Source organism: Apus apus, chromosome 13, assembly GCF_020740795.1.
Source record: "Apus apus isolate bApuApu2 chromosome 13, bApuApu2.pri.cur, whole genome shotgun sequence".
Lineage (NCBI taxonomy): Eukaryota > Metazoa > Chordata > Aves > Apodiformes > Apodidae > Apus > Apus apus.
Genome location: NC_067294.1, coordinates 11552178 through 11564727, shown reverse-complemented (window position 1 = coordinate 11564727; position 12550 = coordinate 11552178). Strand labels below are relative to the sequence as shown.

The 12550-nt window shown below is 39.3% G+C and overlaps 1 protein-coding gene across 2 annotated transcripts in view; it reads left to right on the top strand.

Moving 5' to 3' along the window:
* PWWP2A (PWWP domain containing 2A) overlaps nucleotides 1-12550 on the top strand; it is a 36774-nt gene that overhangs the window by 18838 nt on the left and 5386 nt on the right. The window contains exon 3 of one of the 2 annotated variants that reach the window (XM_051631502.1): nucleotides 8697-11362. The exons of the other annotated variant lie outside the window; for it this stretch is intronic. Within the exon in view, the coding sequence (XP_051487462.1) occupies nucleotides 8697-8710 (14 nt within the window). The 3' untranslated portion in view covers nucleotides 8711-11362. Of the gene's footprint in view, nucleotides 1-8696; nucleotides 11363-12550 lie in introns of those variants that run through there. 2 annotated transcript variants of the gene reach the window in all.

Sequence of the window (12550 nt, the reverse complement as noted above, 5' to 3'; positions counted from 1 at the left end):
ACTGGAAGTGAGGAAGGAGTAAGAGTTGCTTTTTGCATTGCTAGCCTTGCATTTGCCTCTAGTTAACTCTTTAAAGTCCTGAAACTAATTTCCATTCATGTCTTGTATAAGCTCTTGCTTATAGAATAGGAACATGAATTTTGGGAAATAAATCTTAGTAGCTAATCCTTAGTAGAATTGTCATTTGTCCTCATGCATGTTCTGTAAAGTGCAGTGGAAAAATAGGGTTGCCTTCTTGGCAACTTCTTTCCAAGAATTCTGGAAAGGAGGAGGCTGACAATCAGAGGCAATCTTAGTTCATCTCTTTCAGTGGTATTCTAATAAATGCCTACAAGAATAAGCAAATTTAGTCAATGCAATGAGATCACTAGGCTGACATAGATAAAAAACTGGAAGTTAAGTAGAATGAGCTTATGGTGAAAGGGCAGTAAGATAGCAGTAGTTTTTGTCATAAGGCATTTGCTGAAAGTGTAGGAATACTATTTAAAAATACACTTAAAAGTGTCCTTAGAGTACAGAGTTTATAGTCGTTAAAGGCTGAGGTGCTTTATCTTCCTGTTCTTATTTTCAGTTTACTTTTTAAGGGTATAAATAGAAAGGTCATAGGGAACCTGAAGGAGAAGAGAGGAACTTGATGTATGGAGCTAGATTTGATATGGGAGGGAGAACTATGAGTTGGTTAATTGAGAATAATTGGTTACTCTGCAAGTTGAGTAGAACAGAGTAGTGCCTCTCCTATGTTAGCTTGTAGGAGACACTTGGTGAAACCTCCGTCATTGTCCCACAGTGAACTTCATCTAGAATCTGCTTCACACTTGGGGAAATGGAGTCACCTTCTACAGGTCTTTGTCAGTTTAAGTTGTGCTTACATTAAGGGTGTGTCTTTTAGTTATATTAGGAGAGGATATAGTAGCAACCTTTTAGAGATATAGACAGACTATACTTGCAATAATATAGTAAAATCCCTATAAATAAAAGAAAGTATCAATAACAACAGAGGTTTTGCACACCTGACTTCCTTAAAGTTTCTTCTAATGTGACTAGTGATGAGGCATCATCCATTTTTAACATCAGGACAGACAGAGAGGTCTGTAGCATTGAAAACTTTTGTAGTAGCTGTGAAGCTTCTAAAGATCCATTAAATCCAACCTTGTGAGATGTGGATGTAAGTATTCATCTCTAAAATATTATCAATCTGTAATGGGAATTACCTGATTTGCTACATGTCCTTAACAATCATGATGGCAACTTCCTATTCAGCATAGTTTCCTCCTATGGTGTCATCCTGTTAGTGTATTTGAGAGTGGGCATTTAACTAGGCAAAACAAAATTCCCTTGTAAGATGGCTTTTCATTCCCTGCTCAGGCTGGTTTTTCTTTGCACCTGTTCTGTTTTGAACTCCTCTTTCTCTAATGTTGGTGGCAAGGACTGTTTACAGTAATTTAAGTGGGGTTTTACAAAACACCTATGGAGTGGCAGTGATTCTTCCATCAAGCAGAAGTCTCTCTCTTGTTTTTTAATTGTTAGGTCCTAATAGCAGCTTATACTTTCCTATGGTTTACTCATACATTTTGGTCTTCATTCTGTAGCCCCTGGGATGTGCATACCAGTCCAGACTGCAATTTAGATTGATTTTTTTTCATTAATTTTGTGGGTTTTTTTTCTTAAACTGTGAAATAACTGCTCTTCTGTGAATACAAGGCAAAACAGCAGTTTCCAGGCATGGATGTGGAGAGAGAGATTTGGTGACTGGCTTGCTATTGAGCATTTTCCCTGCACATTGTTGCTACCAGATCAGACAGTTGGAGATAACTCCCTGGGGCAGCATGAGCAACTCAGTGCCAAGTACCAATTGTTGAAGGGAACTCAGATCCACAACTTCATTTTTTTTCCCCTGAGAAAAGCAATTTATATTCTTGGCATGAAGTAGGAAAAGCAGCAGTGCGGGAAATGCACATCATTGATAAGTCCAGGGCTTTAATACCTAAGAGGACCTGAGCCACCTTGCACATACAGTAGGGAGAAAAATGGGAGTGGGAGAAGGTCTTGTGTGCCTGCATAACCTTTCCAGATAATTCCTGGATGCACAGGGCTGAAAATTGATTTCCTGGGCTTGTGCCAATGGAGATGCAGAGTTTTTGTTCTTCCCTGCCCACCTAGGTCCTGGTCCAAAGGGATAATGTTACAGCATGCTGCAGGTAGAAGCTGGTGCAGGGAACAAGTCAGGATTCCCTGTTGCGAGTTTAAACTTGGGCTTTGCCTGTTCAGTGTGTAAAGACAAATGGATCTGTGGGATTTATTTGGACTATTTGCTTGAGAAGTTACTTTTAAAATCAGGACTGTGCATATATTGAAAAACTGTATTACAGTTTCTATGCCAATGATTTTGTTCCTCAGTCCAGAGAAGGAAGAAGGGGCTATCGAAACTGAGGATATTGAAGGTGTGAAAATACCTGCAGGATAGCTGCAGAGGCAAAGGGGAAACACACTACTGTTTAGTTGCACCTAAGACAAGAAATAATATTTAAAATTATGAAACGGGGAGTTAAAATTAGGCACTAGAGTATTTATTCCAGTTGTTAAAGTGAAACATTGGAAAGTTACTTAATTTTCATAATTACAGGCTTTCACGAACAGCAGATTAGGCTGTCCTCGTCAGGAATGGGTTGAACTCATCCTGTGCTTGGGAATGGGATAGGTGACTTACCCTGTCACAACTCTGTTTTCTGTAATTTTGTTATTAACCATTCTGAATTGGGAGAAACAGAATCTTTATAAAGATGTGCACATAGTGAAGGATTTTGCCTTGTGTCACATTCTCAGTCACGCAGGGATCCTGCTTGGTGTGATGGAAGTTTGGCTTTTGAACAATAGAGCCTTAGCTTCCTTGTGCAGTAGAACTGCTCTGCCTCTCCTGCCAAGGGTGCTTTCTGTGCAAAATCATGTTTGGATGACATCGCTTATATAGCATGTCAACTTTAAATTATTAATAAAAAAATAATCTAGGTCAGTTTTCAATCTTGCTTACAAGTGGTTTTGAAGTCAAATATGCAATATGAATAGGGAATATTCTTACATGGGCCAGCCACATGCTATGAATCTGATTTGGAAGGCAAGCTGTGTTCTCCCTCTTTTTTTACCATCACTAAAACATTCTGTAACAGAAACAGTGTAATTCTGGTGACAGAATTGTCCTTGCCTGTTTTTAACAGGTGCATAAAGGGGAAATGGGTAATTGCTTTATCATTAGAGTAAGCAGATGCAATTCCAAGCAAATATTTACTTAAATGCGAATTTTGTATCATTTTTTGTTTGCCTGTGGGGAAACACTAGTATTTCATTGTACTTCTGCACTGCTTCAGACTTTGAAAGCAGGTGGTGCAAGTTTTGGTAATTGGTAGCTCTGGTGAAAAGGAACTAAATCCGTAAAGACTGGATTTTCCAAAGAAGTGTAGTGAGGGTTAGAACCTCAAGCTGCCCTGTATGACCTGATTAAATGCTCCAGTCGACCCACAGGTATCTGTGTGAATGGTATTTAATAAATAATTGCAGTCTGTTTTATGTACTCAGGTTCTTTAATAATCTAAAACTGAAGTAATCTTGATGCTGATTTTTAGTATCGGCTTTTCTAACACGTCACCACTAAAATCAGCCCTAAAATCAGTTAGTGCTTCATAGAGAAATGCAGATGAATGTGGTTAGGAACATTTCTTTACATTTGCTAGTACTCAGAATGGTCTGTTTTTGCTCTCATGTTGGTGACTTGTGGAACCTCAATTAGAAGGTGACTGACAACAAAGTTGTGTTCCTTTGGCCATCTGTAGTCTTTGTTTAGTAGGCAGAGATTTTAACTTTGACACACAAGCTTCTGGTTTTGGTAAAATACCAAGAAATGTGTTTTCCAGGAGTTGTAATACCAAGTGGTTGAGGTCTGAGCAATAGAAGGAAATCATTATCAGGTTACTATTACTGGTTTCATGACCCTCAGTTGACTTGAACATCATGGAAGATGCTGGGGATGTGCTTGTGAAAGCTCCCAGATCAATCCCAATTCCCAGCAAGTCCATCAAGAAAAGTGAGAGAGAAGGCTTAGTACTAAAAATAGCTCCTCGTCTACTTTTGCCCCCCAAGAAAGAAAAACCAGAACTGTTCTCCTCTATTTCTGCTAGGGAAAAAAAAAAAAAATAAAAAAAATTATTTTTGCTCTGTAAAAGTTACTGTTAAAATCATACCTGAAGGGTTTGAGTGGTGGATAGTTTTTGGTTGGAATATCACATTAACAATGATCAATTATGCTAGGGTTGAAGGATTTGGGGACCTAATCTCTTCTAATACACTTACATAAAGAAGCTGGTTTTGGCCAGGTTTTAGGAAGTCTGGATTCTGTGTTATGTATTTCAGAGAATTAGGCATATAAACTGAACAATGTGTGTTAGTGCTCTTGGTTTTCCTTGCATTTGAGGCCCTGTGGTTGACAGTTGTTTTGGCCTGTAGAGAAATGCAACAGTTCTGCTTTCTTTTTAGTAATTCAGTAGCTGGAAGAGCTCTTCCTAACCAGTTAAGGTTTGAATTTGCAGCAGGAAAGTACCATGTGCTGCACTGCTTTTTCTGTTACATAGTTTTGTATATACAAATACAAAATATTAGCCCCTAAAGAAATTGCATATATGTTACTCTCACTGTTTATAAAACGGGGCTCTCTGAGAGCTATTTATCTTCCCCTTCACCCTATGTGATGGGAGATCCTGCTATTTTTAGATTCCTTATGCTTCTGGGCTGCCTTCTCTTCTTGATGGCTGCCTGCTTCTTTCTGCTTCTGATTTGAAGAGAAAAGTACTTTCAAGGCAGTGCATCTCCTTGTACGTTAGTGAATGCACAGAATTGTGAAAATTTTCACATTAAAAAGATCAGAATCCACATTACAGTGATGGCCCCTGGGAAAGTAGCTGTTTGAAATGCAGTGGAGTGGGGCTGACATTCACAGCATCTGCGGTGAAGGGCCTTGAGCCCTGTCAGGGCTTGTCCTAACAGCCATGCTTACGTTTACTGCTGGTGGTAATTTTTATGATGACTTTGTAGTCTCCAGCAGTTAAATGAAACTGCTCCCAGACAACATCCAGGCTACTGTGAGCACATTGTGCACCACTGGTGAGCTGTGCACTCAGCATTAGGCTTTGCCATCCCTGACCTGCAAACTGTGGATCCCCTGAGGAAGGGAATGAACTGGCTGGTGAACCAGACAACTCACTGCATTTGCCAGGGTCGGGGAATTGAATGACACAGATCTCATGCCAACACAGGAGGCTTGCAAGTGTAGAAGTGCTGCTTGTGAGGACCCAGGGACACCTCATCCTTTGTGGCAACTCTTCATTTGTATCTTTTGTTCTCTGGGTGGCCTGTCCCTGCATCGTGTGGTTCAAGCCAGGGAAATCCACAGGGTAAGAAACAGTCCTCCACAATACAAGGAGACTCTGAGGAGCCTAATCTTGTGTTCTCCTGCCTTAAACATTTCTATACAAAACCACTGCTATTGATCCAAATAAAACAAGGTAAAACCAATTGTATTTTAACTGGGCAGATCAGACATCCCCTAATCAATGATCATACCTACTACAGATCTCAACAAATGGCAGAATTTTTACATCAGACTTATGAACCCTGCTGCTCCCTTACAGTGTCTGACAGACCACTGTAGATTCAGACTGGGGGCACTGGAGTTGTCAGTGAAATTGGCAGGCCTGTCTGGTTTAAGCCCTGCCTTAATTGCAGGGTGCACTATGCGGTCAACTAATAATATGGAAAGCAGGTTAGCACAGAGGTAATGAGTTCCCTGTTATTTTATTTCCTTCTTCTATTTGAACACTTCAGATACAGCTGTTCTCCCTGACCTGATGTCAGGATTGCTCTATTATTTTATTGAAAAGATCCACACTAAGGTTCTCTGTAAGTTTTATTCTTGAAGTTTGTGTTACATGATCAGATTAAATAACTTCACAAGTATAATATAAAGGCAAAAAAAAAGGCAATTAAAAATAAAGCTTTTTGTCTTTGCAAACATTTTTGCTATGAGGATCACATGTTCATACAATCTAACTTGTGGGCAGTTCATCTGCTGCTTGTGATTGTAGCCACAGCTTCCTGCCTTTGAGATGTATACAAGTAAAATCAGGAAATACTTTAGTAACAATTTAGTCTTTTTAAAGAAGGTGGCATCTTGGATCTTCCCCCCCCCCAGAGCCCTGATCTGAGGGTTACCACTTAAGCAGGCTTAGCTTTCAGTGAGTACCTAAGTACATGAGGAATTTTAAAGCACATGCTTAAAGACAAGCAGATACTGAACACTATTGGAAACTCTAGCCCAAATACATATATACTGCTTGCATCTGTCATGGATGTAGGCATGTCTCTTCTATCTTTTTTTGATGTGGAGAGGAGGTAGGTCAGTGAGGAGAACATAGAGTTGCTGTAAAGATAGCTTGATTTATGTGAGGAAGTTATTATTTTTACTTTATTAATGTTAAAAATTTTGATACAATACTGTATCATTGCATTGGGTTTGGTTTTAGATATTTGATATGCATTGGTTTTGGTTTTGCTGCTGATAAAACAAAGACTATAAGACTTGTAAAGTTTCTGAAGTCACTAGTGATGGTGTGTGAATGTCAGTGGGAGAAGTGAAGCCCCTGGTGCCCTCTAAGGGTTTTCTGGAATCTCAACAGTAAAAGTTGAGAAAAAGAGAGCTGTAGGGACTGACTTGGGCAGGAACACAAGTGCCAGGTTTGTACTGAGCAAGCTTTGCCCAATATTGATTCTGAAAATCACTGCAATGGCATTGATTGTGAAGTTGGTAGATGGGGTGTGAGAGGTAGAACTGTCTGCCCTTAGAATGAGGGAGCACTGCTCATAAAGTGAACGGGACATTTCCTTAAGCCTCATAGTAGCTGTGTGCAAGCTCAGATAACTGATTAAGTTCTTGTCTTTATTCCTTTGTAGATCACGTAAGTTTGCTGGGTAGTAATAATGTCACTGAGGCTTGAATTTGGAAGTACAGGTGTTTGGACATACTGGCTAAACTGTCATCCAACCTTTTATGGGATCCTTGATATTTCTGAGTAGAGTTTGGTTTTCTGACTTACTATAAAAGCTTCTCTTTGCAAGACTTCATGCATACATGGTGCTGATTTAATATAATGTTAATCTTATTTTGGAGAATGTATTGTTAGTTGTATGCTTTAATACCCAATGTTGGTTGTTTTGCAGCCTGGAATACTGTGGTGTTTAGTTACCTGCACCAACAGTAAGTACTATTGAGTACAGTGGAACTTTGTCTAGCATTCGTCCCTTTGTAGAGGCTCTGCAGGTTAATCTCATCCATCTTTATTTAGCATCTCATGCTAAACTAGATTGAATTATGTATCAGTTGTGAGTATCATACCCAAATGAGAATCTTGCTTGTCTGCTGTCAGCAGAGAGCAGCTCATCTTTGCCTGGGTCTGTTAAATTTTGTAATTAGTCTTAATTTCTTCCGTTTCAACTTTCCCAAAATTTCTTTCCTATTTTAATTCTACTGCACCGTATAGAATACAGAATGAATTGTTTTTCTGTGGTTGATGTTGTCCTGTGGTGGCACAGAGAGCAACCGAGCAATTGAGAAACTCCATAGTTATCCCCATAGCTACCCCCTTTGTCTTCCTTGCCTCCTGTCGTGGTAAGACTGTTTTCACACATTCCTCTCTCCTACTTATATATATATATGTATATTTATATATTTGTCTTGGATATTATTCAGAAGAGTTGTCAGTTCAGAAAGAACTTCAGGATTTTCCTGTTCATACCACAAGTCTCTTCTTTAAAATTTGGTTGTGTTATCCACAGTGCTGTTGTCACCACTGAAAAATGTATACGTACCTCTCAAATAATACTAACAGCTGAAAGCTCAACAGAATGGTAAAAGGAACCAACAAGACTCGGCTGGTCCTGACAGAATGTTGGGTTTTTTGTTCTCTTATTTTGTTTTTTAGCAAAGGGGATGGAGCAGATGATCTCCAGAGGTCTCCTCCAACTCAGGCTGTTCCAGAACAATGTTTCTTTCACACTGTGCAGGAGGCAGATCAGTGCAGACAGCTCTGATTCTGCACTACCCTAAGTGGCTGCTGGCTGGTGGAGGTCTCATGCTGTGGTTATTAACTGGACTTCTTCTATCTACTTTATCATAATTTTGTTCCAGTTCTTTGGAGCTAATGAGAAAACGTAAGGCAAGATGGAATAGAAGCACAATTAGCAGCTTTATACCTCAATGCTCCCATGCACACTCACGTCTTGCATTTGGAATGGCATGGCAGTGTCAGACTTAGCTTTGTATTGTGAACTACACATCATCAAGTAGATTTTGTATCTCAGTCTCCCTCCTTCATTATCTATCTATTTGTCTTTAAACACTGAAATTCTCTCTGGTTGCTGAAATGGGGTGAGATATAACAGATTGGTACGGTAGCTTCTCTTGAAAATCCAGGCAACTGAGGACTTTGTTCACTTGTGTATGTCTTGTGATAATGTAAATTTTTTTTTGTCTTCTGCACACAGTGCACAAAGCAGGTGAACTGGTGACTTTTCTGGCCACCTCAGATTTTCTTACCTACTTTTGCAATATGTACTGGAAGACATTTAACCATTTTCCCTTTCTCTCCCCTTTTCAGCTCAGAGACACTAGTCAACTGCTGTTTTTATGGAACCTCACTACACTGCCACGAAGAGCACCAGCTCATCAGGACTGAAAGAATTCTGAGACTGAATTGTCCTATTTTTCCTCTGATATCTTCACCAAGTAGAAAACATTTTTTTGGAGGGAAAGGGGGTAAATATGTTAAAGGTCCCCCTTGCACCCTGTTAGGACATCTGTACCTAATATACATTTTCTTTAAAATTTAAAAAGATGTTAGGAAATATTTTATAAAACTTTTTTGCAATAAATGACGCATGAAACTATTGAAGACTATATGACACTTACATGCAAGGAACCACTTGAATTATTGGTATGAAGAATCACTGCAAATAACTGGGTTTTTTTGTAATGTGACAGTCATGTTTGTATGTTTTGATAGGTGCCAGTGATGGAGCCAATTGCCTGGGAAGTTGACTGTAACTTTTGAACTTTTATTTTAATTCTTAACTTTAGCATTGCAATTTTCCATTCTATGAGGCTTAGTTAGTATTTAGTGCAGGTGTTAGCAGAGCTGTGATCTGTGATCAAAAGCATGTCCAAAACCAATTGTATTGTAAAATATGAACAGTCCTGCTATACGAGACCAATATTTCCCATAGAGGTGATGGAAAGGACAGTGACCACAAACTCCATGTATCTCTGTATGAAGGGAAAGCTCCTTCTGTGTGAATATGGTTGCATTTTATTTATGCTATTGTAACACTTAGGGAATTGAGGATTGTGGAATGACATTAAGAAGGGCTGCAAAGCAGAGAGAAGCATTTTGCTTATCATACTATAACAAGATGGGATTTGTGAATGGAGAGTGATTAAATGTAATGGCATTTCTATTTCAAATCATGGGTTAATTTTTCCTTTTGACAAAAATTTTTTTCAGATAGGTAACTAGTAGAGCAAAGGTTTCAGAAGTGTTTCTGATGGTTGTTGATCTGAGTTGCATTGACTTCTTTGAATAGCTGTACATCAAAAAAAGAAACCCAGTGGGTTTTATCCATTTTATTCCCCTCCCCCAAAGGTGTTTGGTAAGATTTATTTCAGTGGAGCTTGTGAATGCTGGACACACTGCTGAAATGTTGAGTTACTAAATATTAATTTATTTGTCACTGATGTTTTGACATTGTGTGCACACTTTCTCAGCAGTATCGTTTCTTACAAAGTTCTTAGCAGGGGATTTATTCTATAACCTGGGAAAATATTTGTTTTGAAGAAATGAAACTGTGCACATAATCTACTAAAAGTTTTTTTTTGTTGTTTTTTTTTGTTGTTTTTTTCAAAGAAGCGCAAGACTTGTAGTAAACTCTTTTCCTCCTTACTAATAATATCCTGATTTGGTTGGAGAAAATAGAGTGTCCTTGTCTTGATCATTTAAAAACAGAGATTCCTTTCTGAGAGGCAGTTTCACAGCCTTCGTGTATAGAGCCTGAATTAATCACATAGAATTTGAAGTTAAGACAACTCTATCATTTGGCTTTGATATTGGCAGCAGGTTTATACTTGTTAAACAATTGGAGAGGGGGGAGTGAGAGGCTGGGCCAGGCATCCAAATCCAGAATGGGTGTATCAGCCACACAGCACATGCTGAGGCAGTTCATGCTTCATGGTGATACAGTTTCTGTTTTTTAGAGATAAAGTCTTTATAAGTAAAGCCAGAAATTGAAGACTTGCTGCCTCCTTCTTAAAATACAGCTGTATAATGCAGTACAGTAGGTTCAAATAGGACAATTTTTCATGAAAACCTACAAATATTTGTTGAGATTAATGTTTCTTCTACAATGCTTTTCCTTTTCACTGGTTGAAGAGGATCAGCAGTCTGGTCCTGTTTGTGGCCTGAGATTTAACTACAACTTCGAAAAACTTAAGACATTGAATTTGAGGAAAGGAGGTCATGTATGTGCTAGCCTTTCACCTCCAGAGACCAAACCCCAGTTGTATTGACAATGAGTGAGGGTCTTGGCCTAATCAATTACATTTTTATCCTCACACATGCTCAAAAAAAACCCCCAACAAAAACCAAACAAAGATAGAAGCCGCCAAACAACATGGCTCGTAACAGTTTCTGCTCAGGAAAAAGGCCCAAGACTGTAATAGCAGGGTTATTGCACATTGGATTGAAAACTGATTGATGCTGTAAGTAGAAGCCAGTAGTGCCTGCCTGTGTGACATCTGACTCTTAACCAGTGCTCTTATTTCCTCACCTTCATGAGCACGTGTGCACAGCAGCTGAAATACAAGAAATACACTTAAGAGAGATGCAGGTCTCTGCATTGGAGAATATGGGTATATAAGGAAATAGCATAAAAATAGACAAGGTAGCTAACTGTATTTGTGTTTGTTTTCACAGAAAGTATTGCAGCCATTTTGTTTGAAACCAGATTTTCATTTTGAAATGAAATTGTCAGGGATATTCTAATGATAGAGAATTACAGTAATGTATTGCTTTTCACTTTTTTGCTTTAGTTGCTTAATATTTAAGCTTTGCTCCGTGCTACCTTCTTGTCTGTATATTGAATGGTCACTATGCCTCTTTCATTTTGTAGACTTGAATGAGGAAAATATGATTCACCCTTTAAGGTTTGCTGAGAAGTAAATGATAAAGAATGTTGTGTAACATTTATTCAAATAAAGCCTTGATTTTTTTCAGTGCTCTTTTAAAGGGAAATAATGTTGAATAATGTTTTGACCCAAAAGCCTTTGATTTATATTTACTTTTTTTTCTTTTTTTCTGAATTAAACAAAAGATTAAACTGAGGTTACTAGTCCACTGCTGGAAGTCTATCACCTGGACAAGCCTCCTTACCTTTCACTGCAGTGGCTGAAAGTTACCAAGTCCTGCTCAACCAGCTGGATGCTTCTCCCAAGCGACAGGGAAAAACCTGGTTTTCTTTCTTGTGTAATTAAGAAGAGATTCTGTGTATGTTGTGGAGACTGATAGAAAGAAGCCCTGATGGCTCTGGTTCATGGCAACAGCTGAGACCCATCAAGTGCTGGTTAAAGGGGGAAAGTGGATGTTATGGGAAGAGGTTGTGCCCTTGGCAGGCAGGATTCCAGCGTAGTTGGTGAGTGCCAAGCGAGTTGCAGAGCTGGGGGTGAGCCCAGGGCTCCCCAGCTCTGCTGGACACAGTGAGCTCTGGGCTCCCCAGCTCTGGTGGGCACAGCCAGCCCCCTGCAGCAGACTGGCTCTGTGCTGTCGCAGCAGAGCAAGGCACAAAGCAGCTCTAAAACAGAAAAAGTGCTGGGCTGCTTGATACCTGCACTCTGCCTGGTTTTTCTTTTCTTTGGCTGGTTTTTACTTCCAATACTAACAGTTTCAGACAAGTCTGTCCATCGCAGGTAAGTGTAACTGGATATTTCTCCATTCAGTGACAAAATGCCTTGTACTGATTTGCATTATCTTGCCATGGTGCCCTGTAGGAGGGGGAACAAGTTGTGCTGTAACAGCTTCCTCCTGTCCTGGGGCTCTCCATCTCCAGCCCTGCTGTCAAAGGAGAGCAAATATTTTTTTCAAATGGCAGAATCTGCAGACTTGCACTCTTTCATTAATAGAAAGTAGCATTTACATAGATTTTTTTTTTCCACTTGCACTTTTACTACTGTAAAGAAAAGATCCTATTTAGTTGAGTTCCTGTGTTAAAAACTAAGCTGCTCAGGTAAACTTGAATTCTAGGAAGCATTAATTTTTTTATGGCACACACTGCCAGGAACTAGTGGGTTATACAGAGGTACTAACTATTGTAATTAAGGTGTTTTGTTGCAGAGACCTGTTGTCTATGGTCAGAAGTCTTTCCCCAAAATGGAACTGACTTCTGGAGTGAGGTTATCATGTACATG